At 42.9% G+C, this 13,297-nt stretch overlaps 1 protein-coding gene across 1 annotated transcript in view; it reads left to right on the top strand.

Moving 5' to 3' along the window:
* Window positions 1–12,896, top strand: part of rnd2 (Rho family GTPase 2) — a 71,769-nt gene extending 58,873 nt beyond the window's left edge. Inside the window, exons 4-5 of the mRNA XM_041173605.1 lie at window positions 4,741–4,875; window positions 8,226–12,896. Coding sequence (XP_041029539.1) covers window positions 4,741–4,875; window positions 8,226–8,474 — 384 coding nt within the window. The 3' untranslated portion in view covers window positions 8,475–12,896. The remainder of the gene's footprint in view (window positions 1–4,740; window positions 4,876–8,225) is intronic.
* The last annotated feature ends 401 nt before the right edge of the window (window positions 12,897–13,297 follow it).

Consider the following 13,297-nt stretch of genomic DNA (forward strand, 5'->3'; position numbering starts at 1 on the left):
CGAGTTGACGCTCAGCCTCCGCGAGGTAGAGGTCAGTGCGCCAGACAACAACAGCACCACCCTTGTCAGTGGGTTTGATGACAATGTCGGGGTTGGACCTGAGAGAACGGAGTGCAGTAAGTTCAGAGAGAGAGAGATTAGAATGGGTGAGAGGAGCAGAGAAATTGAGACGACTAATGTCGCGCCGACAGTTCTCAATGAAAAGATCAAGAGAAGGTAAGAATCCAGAGGGAGGGGTCCAGTGGAGGGAGAATATTGGAGGTGGGTGAAAGGATCCGTTGAACGGGGAGAGGACTCCTGCCCAAAGAAGTGAGCCCGGAGACGAAGACGGTGGAAGAAGAGTTCAGCATCATGCCGAGCCTGAAATTCATTGAGGTGAGGGCGTAAGGATATGAAACTAAGTCCTTTGCTGAGCACTGAGCGTTCAGCATCGGAGAGGGGAAGGTCAGGGGGTATAGTGAATACACGGCTGGGGCTGGGACTCGAAGATGGGGTGGGGACGGAGGGACAGGCAGGGGTGGAGGGTCCTAGATGGGTGTTGGTGTCAATGAGTTGTTGGAGTATTTAATCTAGTTTAGCAATGTAGTTATGATCAATCCTATTAACCTTCCTAAATGTGCTAACACTGGAGGCTGTTTAGCTCCCCTCCACCTCACTTTATTGTAATCAGGATATTGCACTGTGGCCTGTTGCAACTTCTCCTGTTCTCAGCCCACAGCACTGTGGAATTCCTTAACTTTCTCCATCTTTATTTCCCCTACAATTTCAGACTTTTAAACTAAATCTGTAAGTTACCTAAAAATTGCTTCCAGATTTACTCTCCCTTCTTTTTAGTGCTTGAACCTTATAAGGTGTCTTGCACGTTGGGCCTTGACCCTTCATCGAGGTTTCTGAATTAAAAGGGTGAATGGTTCCCTGATTGTTGAGTGATTGGCCAGGCTGCTGCATGAACGTGAGGAAGGTGCTAAGTTATAAATGCCCATTCTGTACTAAATTAATTGAACTCAGCCAAGATCAAGATGAAGGCACCACGAGTTGACATCAGTCCCCTACCTTAGGGAGAGGGAAATTGGCCAGCGTTCCTGCTCTTAACCACTAGTTCTGCTGGATGTCCATGAATGTCAATGAGCACAAGATCAGACTGGGCTCTGAACCCTACTGTCAAATAGCCCAATAACACTCACTGTGGTACATATACAAATAATGGCCACTTGTGTGAATTACAAACGCCAGTATCATTAAACTGCACTGTTCCCATCCACAACAAACACCATGGGAAGAATTTCCCACCCCCCTTGGGGGGGATATTCAGGAGCGGGCGCGTGTGGGTGTGCCTCCGATCGGTGCCCCCAATTGGGGGCGGGCTGCCATTTTATGTGGGTTGGCCCGCCCAGCGTGACGTCCGCCAGGAAGCGCTTTGCACTCCCTGTGAGGGTGAGGGGGGGGAGGATTCCCTAAGCCGGGAGTCTGCTCTTTCACACATGCGTACGAAAGAGCACACTCATCTCCCTGAGGATAAGTGCTGCCTCAGGGAAATCGGTGTCAAATTTAAAAATGGTACATGTAGAGAGATGAAATTTCCCTGACATGCCCCCTCATGTGACACTGTAAATTTTTATTAAATTTTTAAAAACCTACATAAAACCTCATCCCGCCCGTGCATGAGGTCTCATGCTTTTTCTGAAGCCCGCCAGGGCTCCTGGCCTGTCCGCCAACCTTAAGGTTGGACAGGCAGGTCCATTAATGACTTTAATTAGTTTCTCAATGGCCTCAATAGGCCGTTGACAGGTCAGTGGGTGCACAGCTGACTCGGCTGTGCCCCCACCGCCCTGAAAATGGAAATGACGCGGGGTGACGTCGGGACTTCCGCCTGACATCATCCTGCGTCATATTACGCTCGCCGACCTCAATATCCTGCCCCTTATGTTTGCAGAAGAGGTGACCTGCGAAGAAAATGGGCAAGGAAGTTAAAACCTTGCATTATTTCGTTGCCTGGGAAATCGGAGATCCTTTTTGAGCTTCAAAATTCTGACGTGTCACTCACCTTCTCTGGCAAGTGTTTCCAGGCTTTATGTGATTTGCTTACAATCAGAGGTCGCAGTCAGCGCAGATAAGTTATGGCGGCTGAATAAATCAGATTCTGTTTTTATCACGTGGGATTCTGGGAATTCCACATTAAGTTAGTGGCCCAGTTTACAGCCCAGCAGTAGTTGCAGGAACAAGCAGATTTGGCGGCCTCCATTGTGCTGTGAATAAATATTAGGACAACTTTCATCCTTTGAATTCAAAGGGTTGAATATTGACTACATCGTTCTGAGTCTGAGGTCTTGAATGTGAAAGGAGGCCTCTCACCCCATTGCAGAACGGCTTGGATGATTTGTGAATAGATACCTCTGCTGCCCTCAGAGCTGAAGGAGAATGATTGCTGCAATTGATATAAATTGTTGTCTTTTCTGTATCATTCCAAGTTCATCCCCCGCTGGCAGTCTGCCCCTGGTTGGCCTGAAGACCTGGCCATAGTTAGACAATGGCAATAACACTGTATAATTCACCCAGCAAGAGTTAATATGTGACATGGATATATTGGGTGGTATCAGTCTGATACCTTTTCTTCCTGCTCCCCTCCCCTTTTTTTCTCGCTCATCGCCACCACCACCCCACCCCCACCCCCCACCAGCTCCATTCCCCGGCGAGCTGGCTGGGAACTGTTCCCCAACCATGACAAGGGCATTTGATTGACAGACAACCCTTTGAACCAAACTCAATAAATTTGAGTCAAAAGCTGAATGCTTCAATTACTGTTTGGCAGTCCTGTATGTGCTTCAGTTGCAATTATCAGTTAGACTTCCACTCTATGTATAGTGGTATTTGAACATAGGTCATCACCTATATTCCTGTAAGCAGGAAGTGACTGGAGCTGTGTAAACTGGGCTCACAGTTACTGACACAGCTGTCCTCAACTGTCTCTTCATTTGTCATTACACATGACTGCTTACTATGACATGCCTTGATGCGTTTTCCCGCACAATGTCCAATGAACTGCTAATCCCACAATGGGTCAATGAAGTGACAGTCTCTGGGTAGCTGTTTGAAGCCCCAAGATACTCAGGACTAAAAGAAAATGATGAAGAGTGTGGAGAAGAGAGGTCAGACACCCACCAGTCACAAATCAACCGCTCTATAAATGATCCGTGACCCATCTTGCCAAATTCCTGACTCCAATGGCCCTTTCTAGGGGGTCACAGTAACTCTAATCCTTTTCCAGCTTCCTGAACTGTCAACACTTATGGGAACCAACGGCAGGATAATTGAGGGCTTGGGTCATTATCCAGGTCATGGTTCATTATGCAGGGCCCCCTAGGGGGGCATGTAATGCAATTTACATCATAAAATTAGTGTTATGAGAAAGTAGTGCTATAGAAAAGAATGTAGATGCCTCTTCAGAACTGGTGAGGGGAGTCACTTTATTTTGAACCTTTTATGATGTCAGACAAAAGCAATAATTCATGTGAAATAGCATTGTGTGATATCTGATGCAGAGGCAATTACTTTGTCACTTATTAACTTCAGCCGGGCAATGGCAGAGCCTTTCCACAAACTGTTTTGCAGTTTGGAACTAAAATATTGTTGAACTGTTTCTTTCAAAATTACTGTTGGTTTGTGCGAACATTAGTTATAAATCTTTTAGATTTTGAAGGATCCAAAGTCCCTCGAGAGTTAAAAGGGCAGATTTTAACCTTGCTCGCTTATTGGAACCAGGCATCTGGTGGGAGTAGGGTGGGGTGGGGGAGGGATGGTGTCTGAGATGAAGAGGGGGCTGCAAATAGACAGGTAATATGTGACCTACCCATATAGATCCCACTGGCTTCCTGCGGGTTCCGATATTATTTTCAAAGTTTTGACATTAAGAGGGTTAATGAGCTTGATGTGTTTCATGCAGGAAGGCCTGACTAGTGGAATTGTGTACAAGTCCACTTTAAGAATATAGAAATGGAATAGGTCTTAATTGGACTAGACAGTGTAATCGCTTCAGATGAATTCACTCTCATCTTGAGACTCCATACAAATACAATCAGCAATCAAAGTTGCTGATTAAACTGCAAAACCTATACCTCCAATTAGCATCATCCGTGCCGGTGTTTATTCTCCACAGGAACCTCTTCCCAACCCTCTTCATCTCACCTTATCAACATTATCCTTCTATTCTTTTCCCCCTCGGGTGCTGATCAAACTGTCACTTAAATGCACCTATGCCATTCACTTCAACTACTCCTTGTGGTAGCGCGTTCTACAATCTCACTGCTTGATGTTGTTCTCTCCAGGAAGGAATGCCTCCTGTCAGATATGTTGATCCAGCATTGTTTGCAGGCCGATTTTTCTAACGAGCTGATCATTTTTCCAGTCTCCACAGTGACCCTGACCCTTGTCTTCCGGTATGGTTGGGAGGTCTTGGCTGGATTGGGACTGACCTTTAGGAACTGACCATAAACATGTGGCTCCCACACAAATGTTTTCAAAGCTTGAAAGATGCATTGCTGAATATTCCCACAACAGAGTCAACTCCATCTATCTTGCAGGTGCACAGATGACCCTCTGAAGATCAGACATTTCAAAAAAATCACCAATTAACAATCTGGAGCATTGTAAAGGTTTTGCTTGCTGATGAATTGAGATTAGCTTTCTACATCACAGTACCAAATAGTTTATTGTTAACCTTATTTTGTGGCTTTTCTTTTCCAGTGGCAAAGTGAGACCCAAGAGTTCTGTCCCAACGCTAAAGTGCTGGTGGTTGGGTGTAAGATCGACATGAGGACAGATCTGAATGTGCTGAGGGAACTTTCAAAGCAGAGGCTTATTCCAGTTACACATGAACAGGTACCGGAGCAGTTATTCCTCTTCTTCTTCCCATACATGAAGTGACTGAACTTCGATGAGCATTAGCAACATTTGTCTCCCTGAAGTTAATGTGAGAGTTTCATTCAGGAAAAGCAGCACCCCACACCGTGGGAAGGTAAGAGAGAATGTAGAAAGGATTCATGAGAATGGTTCCAAGAAAGAGGAACTTCTGCCTCATGGGTACGTTGGAGAAGCTGGGGCTGTTCTCCTTGGAGAAAAGAAGATTAGAAGATTTCATAGGGGAGAATTTTCTTCCCATTGGGCGGGCTGGTCAGGAGTGGGCGCGGAGCCAAAAGCTGCCTGCAATCGGCTGCATGCTGCCATTTTACGCGGTCAGGCCAATTAAGGCCCGCCCAGTGTGATGTGCGCCCGGAAGCGCTCAGCACTACATGTGCAGGTGGGGGCAGGAGGGAGAGTTGGGGCATGCGCTCTTTCACACAGAGCTGCCTCAGGGAGATTAACTTCAGTTTTAACGTTGGAAAAAAATTTTTAAAAAATTATTCAGAGATGTCCCCTCATGTGACAGTGTGGGACATGTTTATGAATTTTCGTTAAAAATTTTATTTAATTAATAAAACCTTCATGAAACCTCATCCCGCCCGTGGATGAGGTTTCATGAAAAATGTGAAGGCCGTCTGGGCTCTTCACCTGCCCGACAACCTTAAGGTTGGACAGGCAGCTTTCTCAATTGGGTTAATTGTTTTATTGATGGCCCTTAGCAGGCCTTTGACAGTTCAGCGGGTGTGCAGCCAACTTCGGTATGCGCCGGCCGAAGGGAAGATCAGAATGACGTGCGGTGCACGGCCCCACCCCCGCTCGCCAAACAGAGGATTCTGACCGTGGAGGTGCTCAAAATCATGTGGGCTCTGGACAGACTAGATAGGGACAAACTGTTCCTGTTGGGAGGAGGATCAAGAAACAAGGGACATTAAGGCAGGGTGATTGGCAAAAGAAGCAACAGCAGCATGAGGAGAAATGGTTTTATGCAGCAAGTGGATAGGATCTGGGATGCCCTGCCCGTGGTGGGGGCAGAAATCGAGGCCTTCAAAAGAGAATTTGGTTAATTATCTGAAAAGAAAAAAAAAATTGCAGGGCTGTGGAGAAAAGGCAGATGTGTGGGACTAGGTGAGTTGCTCTTGCAGAGAGCCGACACTCACACAACAGGCTAAATGGCCTCCTTCCATGCTGTAACCATTCTGTGATTAAATAAGATAACTAGAGGGTCAGCAGGAAAGGGTATATGGAGGATATGCAAGGGCAAGTTGCTAGAAATGTAGGAACCTGTTTTAGTACCTCTGAGTAATTGGTGATTTGTACAAGTGGATGGGAATGCTGACCATCCGCTTGAGCCCAGTGAAGCCCTTGTTGGTTCTGTACACTTCACCACCATCTGAAACATGTTATAAATCACCCGTTGCAGCTGCTGGATGACAGAAAATGCATGCGTCTTTTGAAAGCTGTGAAGGACCTTGAGTGCTCTGAGGGCTCATCCATAACGTGGTGACATTTCACAGTTGGTGCTTGTAAAAATTTTTTTTTACAATGTATTTATAGTTCTCTGGACATGGAAGCCACTTTTTCATTGGAACAGTGTGTGTGTTTCTGGAGCTGAAATGCTGCTGGAAGAATGCGCTGCTAAACGTGTTCTGGCTATGTCCCTGCATTCAATAATCCGAGAAACCACAATGCCAACCAACACTGTCTTCACAATCTCTGTGAATCCAGCCCCATGCTGGTAAAACAGCATGCTGGAGGACAAAACCTCTCCGCTATGCCCACCACCCACCCCAGCTCCAGCAAGCAATTTTGTAGAATTAACTACTCAAGGCAATGAGGTACATTCCCCACCTTTAGCTAAATTCATACCTTCCTTTGACCTCCTTCACATCAAAATTTTGTTTAAAATGCCTCTGGGACTTAACCTTAACAACAAGATTAGATTATGTTCTTGTAATCACTTTTGCAAGTTTTATTTAAAAAATCATAGAATCTTACAGCATAGAAAGAGGCCATTCAGCCCATTGTGCTTATGCCTCCTCTTTGAAAAAGCCAGCCAATTATTCCTACTCCATTCTATTGTATAGGTCTTGGAGTTCGATTTTTTTTTGTGAATGGTATGATTTTTGGATATTGGCACTCTTAGTGAAAGATTAACAATTCTGATTTGATGACTGCTGGTTTACTGAGTGTTAAACAACAGCTGGTATCTGGAAAGTAACATCTATATACTCCATATCAATAACTGTTATTTTTGAAGTCCCAAACATTGTGCAGTGACATCTCTATTCACAATTCATTTGGTATGGGTTTTTTTTTTCTGCTTAGCATCTCTCTGTAAAGCTTCAAAAAAAAACAAACAACCTACAAACTGTGACTGAAGAACTGATTCTATTGCATCTTGCAATTAACAAAGTATGCAGCTATTTTATATTCTGGCTTCTTAACTCTAGCAGCTGCAACAGTACATGACAGTCTGCAGGTGGCTGTTTGTCCCTAATTATACTAATATTGTTACACTCTGCACAAATCTCTTTGCACAAAAGCTTGGTCTTATTTATGCACCAGACAGCCTTTCACAAACCCATTGCTTGGATTAAAGTATGTTTCGTCTTTTTCACGTTAGTATGAACTGGAATAGCTGTTCCCATAACAGCCATGAACTTCCTTTTAAAGGGTTCAAGCAATAATTTGAATTAATGTAAGAGTTGTAGAATAAATAAAAACTTCAAGGTAATCTATTGACAAACTGAGTAATTCCCATGTATAATCTTTCATTTGCCCTGTTAAAACACAGTCATTAAGAAGCTTACTCAATCAACTGGAAAAGGTAATGGTCCTGTTTAGAGCCTTTAATTGGGTGTTCACCCTCACAAAGGCCTTTTTTGCCCCCACCCAAGAGCATGGAATTACACTCATATATGAAAGTTAAATGGGATCCTCAATGCTCCTTATGAGGGTTGCTTCTTGGAGGGGAAGGCGGAGCAAGGGTGATGGGACTCTGGGAGGGAAAGGCCAAGCTTGGCTTAATCTGGATTTTCACCGTAATACGTTTATCACAAGTGAGTTTCTGTTCTCCTAAAGAAAAACGCAAAGGTCATACAAGTCCGAAAGCAGCATTTAAAACACAGCGAACCTAAGCTTTACTTCAGCTATTTTGACATGCTTTTGAATTAATGCTGCTTGGATGCCATTTCATGCTGTGCTCAAATTACTTGTGTTGGACAACATAATGGATGAAGGTTAATTAAATGTGAAGCACACATTTCATGCCTTTCTTTATGCAGTGAAGGTTGACATTATGGCATTTTCCCCCCTTCACTTTTCCGTAGGGCAGCACAGTGGCTCGGCAAATAGGAGCAACGGCCTACGTGGAATGTTCATCTAAAGTTTCTGAAAATAGTGTCCGTGATGTATTTCACGTTACAACCCTGGCTTCAGTAAATAAGATGCAAAAAAATCTGAAACGCAGCAATTCCAAGCGAGGATTAAAGAGGGTATCGCAAATGCCTGGAAGGACTGACTTACTGGATGACTCCGAGATCAGAAAGGACCGTGCTAAAAGTTGCTCAGTAATGTGAAGAATGGACTTATAGTTATTTGTATTTATTGTGCATTTTGTACAGTAACTGGCACAGAAGCAACAGGATTGCTGCCTAGTCCAAGGTCGGTATCCAAGGCTTTTCCTTCAGCCTAGGCCTCAAAACTGGCTATTTCTGAATCCAGAGAGCTGTTGCTTATTTATGAGGCTTTCAGATTGACTGTTGCTGTGTTGGCTTCTTGTGGAAAGAAATTAATGAAGAGGAAGACTAACCAAGTGTTTGAATGTTTGTGAAACTGTGTTGCTAAGGGAGATGTGGGCTGTTTGTTTGTATTGAGAGCTGGATTTCTACAGGGACTGTGGGAACGATTGATGGCAGTGATAGTTTTTGTGTTGTGTAGTAAAAATCTATAACAGTCACTTTGGGTATTGCCTTTTAAAACAAACTCTATTGAACTCTAACAAATATACACCAAATATAATATCCTGCTTCTTTCATTATCTTCAGAATTGTAGCATTACATCATTATTTCTATTGAACTTTCATGGACTCTAATAGAGACGTCTGTGCATACTTATCATTCTAATCTATTAGGAGACTTCACATTCCTCAAAATGATAAAGAGCTTACAAAAAGGACTAAAAATTCCCTCGTGTGCAACTGTGCCTTCATCACCCAGTAATGGCGGGTTTGCTGCTGATCTTGTACCAGCCTACACTGAGGTACAGAAAAATGACACTATATGTGGGGGCCTGTTCCTAGTGTTGCCTAAAGAAAGGCCCAGAAGCACACCTTTACAAAAATAAAGTACTAAATGTTTCTTTTTAAATTAGTTCTCTTTTCAAGTGAGATCAGGGTAGATTTTCTGCAGCTGTGCATCTCATTAAAAAAATTAGTGATTGAAATTTCTATTCTAAAGGAGATATCAGCTGAACAGATAATCCTAGATGTGACACATTGGTCTTTCTCAATCATGTGTTCAGTACCACAATTCAGACAGCGGAAATACCTCAGAGTATATTGCATTACTAAATTAGTTTAGCTGCTCTCTGGACTGATGACTTTGTCCCCTTGTCCAACACTTTGAGAGACTGGGGCTAAAGGTTGGATTTGTATCAGAGTCTGGCATTTATGAATGGCCCTTTTGAATACAAACCTCTAAGTGGCCAACGCATTATTTGTCAGAGTTAGCCTACGGGCAACTCCTAGCTAAAATAGCTACGCTCCTGTAATTTACCCACGGGCACTTCTGTAGCACAACTGTAACTGAAGGAAAAATCAAAGGTGACCTTACATGTAACCTAAGCTTCCTGTGACAGTCTTTGCTAGACTTGCTCCACTGGGATGAAATTGTGTGTGTTTTTCATGGTGCGCTTGAGCTGAGTATCGAACCACCTTGTCATTCTCCCCAAGGGTACATGGTGAGACAGAGCTGATTGCAACTGCCACTGCTGAAAGTGGTCTGGTATTAGACTACATGGCTGTCAGGTCAGCTTCAACTGCTTCAATATTTTCAATTTTTACGATAAATAACTCCAGTATTTTGTAAATCACGAAAGATCTGGGTTATCAATTAGAATCATTAAAGAATTCTTGTAGTAATATAATACGCCCTGTCATGTACAGGTGTCTACTTGGCAAGCAATATCCTAGGACCAGAAATACATTTTCAGCATCACAACTGTTGATTCACCATATACTGCATGATCGCAGAAAACTATCATTTAATTAAAACAAAACACATCTTCAATAAAATAACAAATAGTTGAGTATATCCCACATTTTCTCTTTTTATTACAAATAACTGGAAGTGAGTTACAACCTCGTTCTTACTAGATTTGGCAATGTTCTTCTCTTGTGGCCAATGATGCTGACTTAGGCTGGAATATGGTTCCACGTGCATCACCAGCTCTTGAGTGCTTGATCCAAAATGCCCATTCTTGCATGTGAGCCTGAACAGTGGGATTTGGCAAGCTGGCTGGATGTGAGGGGCATCACAATGGGCCTGTTTCCTGTTTCCAGCCACACAGTCCATCTTTCTGACAGTAACCACTAAATCGTAAATGGGAGGAGGAACCCTGACTGGCCTTCGACACCACCCCCTCCCCACCTCTAGTTTATGCAGGAAATCTAGCTTTGATTTGCATGACATTCTCTAGCCATTCCCAGGTAATTTTTTTTCCATGCTTGAATATCCCCTTTAGCACAATGCTGTTTATCCAGGGTGCATGACAATTCATCTACACGTACATTCCATGGTAATCGCTCATTATGAGCTTATGAAATAGTCACCTGTTGGCACTTGCACTGGGAAAACAGACCACGTCTACTTGTTAGAATTGCTCTGTTAAATTGGAGCACGTTTTAAATGAAGATAAATAAATGGGACTGAAAGCCCTTTCAGTAAGTAGGGTTTTCAGGTGAGGGCACCTGTGCCTAACACCTGCCCATTCAAACAAAGACCATTTTAAACAGGAGTGGAAAGGCTTTCCCAGGTAAATGGATGGGTCTTGCCACAATGGGATGAGTTATCTTTGTAGTGACTGAAGTGAAATCATAAACCCATTCCTAAAGAACAAGTTTATGATTCCGCTAGTCAAACTAGGCTCCACCACTCTCCCCCTCCCCCCAAATCGCACCCCCCACCCCAAAGCTTGAATTACTGTGGAAATCTACTGGCAAACATGTTACAGGAGTTAAGCCCTCATGAAGAGCTTGATGTCATTATGGCAAAATATCTTCATTAAATGTGAGGGAAACAAAATCACAGTTACCTCACAGAAGTCACATCTTGTGGTGGCTTTGTTGATGTAGGTTACTTTGACCTTGTGCTACATATGAGTCAGACTATACTCTTGATCACAAGCAAGGTGCATTTCAAAGCTCTGCTATTTTGCATCCATTATTGTTTGAATTTTGCAGAACTACCACAGTGCCTGAAATTCTGTCATCGTTAAAGGTTTGGTCCACATTGAAAGCTTCCCCTCTAGCCTAGTCTGGAGGCATTGCTAATCCAAATCAGTTCAAATGGGAATGAAATGGTTCTCAAATGGAAGGGATTCAATTTGAGAGTCGTGTCCTTTCTGACGGTGTGCTCAGGCTTGATTTAATAATGGGTCAGTCAAAGGCAAAATTCCATTTCTTCACTCCTCACTTACAGTAGCCAATCGATCTTAGCATTAATCTTTCAACAAAGTCTGAACTTTTGGGGGGGTAAATTCCTCTTGTTCATATTTGTACAGTCTGTTCCTTTTAATTCAAAGTCATTTATTCCAAATGATCTGACAAATTGATTTTTGTTTTAGTTCTATGCTGTCACTTTGCTGCAATATTTACATTACTTTATTCAAATTAACACACCTTTCAATTTGTTTCACTGCCAAGATAACTCGGTTCTTTGGAATATGTTTGCGTTCCACGGGTTTAACATTAGTTTGAAGCCAAAACCACTTTTCACTGCTGCTGAACTTTAAGAGGGTAACTCAGGTGTGAAACAAGGCCTGAACTGACTCTGAAGCACAGTATGTGATCCATCTTTCAGGTGGTTTTGCACAATGCCAGTCAGGCTCTCACTCTGTTTTGAGGCTGTGTTGACACTATTACTGCAGCATCACTGTAAAAGTCTTTTTTGTGCAAATGTACTGTTAGTGTAAAGGTCACGAGTACAAGATGGGATTCTTATTTTGTATCAGCACTGATTTTTCCACTGAAGTCATCAATGAAAGGTTTACCCCTTTGTGCATTGAAATTTCACTGTGAGCTATCAGCACAAATTCATTAATGTCATGTCTGTAATTACACTGTCTGCTGTTTCAACAAGGATGATACACCATTTAAAATAAGCTCCTTAACACGTTGTTAAAATATCAGACAAAGAAATTTCATGCAAATGTATTAACACATTTCTCACTGACATTAGTCTACATTCAATGCAGTTATTGTGAGGGTCTTTGGTCAGCCAGATTCTCGCTAGTCACAAATGCAAGCTCCAACCTGTGCTCGCAATTTCTGCCCTTTAGTGTCCATTCCATTTCTGAAAACCTACCAGAAACAGACAAATACTTGAGATCAGACAACAAATGATGATATACTGGCACAGCTTCAAAGGCTTGAGTATTTTCTGAATTTGTTAGAAATCCTTTCCAATATTCATCATATTGTTTTCTCTAACTTAAAATTCTGATGATGAAAGGAAATAATTTTAGGGGTGGAAAATTGACATGAATCCAAAAGGCTCCCCAAATGGGGCACAAATTGTGAATACTGGGGTGTCTAGTTTTGTTATTGTAGAGGAGTGTGCCCTTGAAACCTCAAATACCTGCCCAAAGCACCTACAGGCTAAAATCATGCTGTAAAATCATGTACGTTTGTATGTACTTCTTTCCAGTTTCCTTTCTGCAACATTACTGGTGCAGGAAATAGATTTTGATCTCCACGTGAATAAATGGTAACTGAACCAAATTATTTTTAATCACTTTGGTGACTTTGGTAACGTGGCTGGAAGAAGAAGATTGAATAGTCTGATTTAAATGACTTGAGTGAAGCTGGAAAATGGTTTGGCTGCTTACCAAGCTTAATTGGGTGGCTTGTCCAGCTACTGGTGGGAAAAAAATAATTATGGCCTTAATATTTTAAAGTCTCCATAGTATCACTTTTTAAAAATTATTCTTTCATTGGGTGTGGGCAATGCTGGCAAGGCAAGCATTTATGGCCCATCCCTAAGTGCCCTTCAGAGGATGGCGGTGAGCTGCCTTCTTGAACCACTGCAGTCCATCTGGTGCAGGTACTCCCACAGAGGTGCGGGGAAGGGAGTTGCAGGATTTTAATCCCATGTCAGTGAAGAAACATTCCAAATCAGGATG

Source organism: Carcharodon carcharias, chromosome 23, assembly GCF_017639515.1.
Source record: "Carcharodon carcharias isolate sCarCar2 chromosome 23, sCarCar2.pri, whole genome shotgun sequence".
NCBI lineage: Eukaryota > Metazoa > Chordata > Chondrichthyes > Lamniformes > Lamnidae > Carcharodon > Carcharodon carcharias.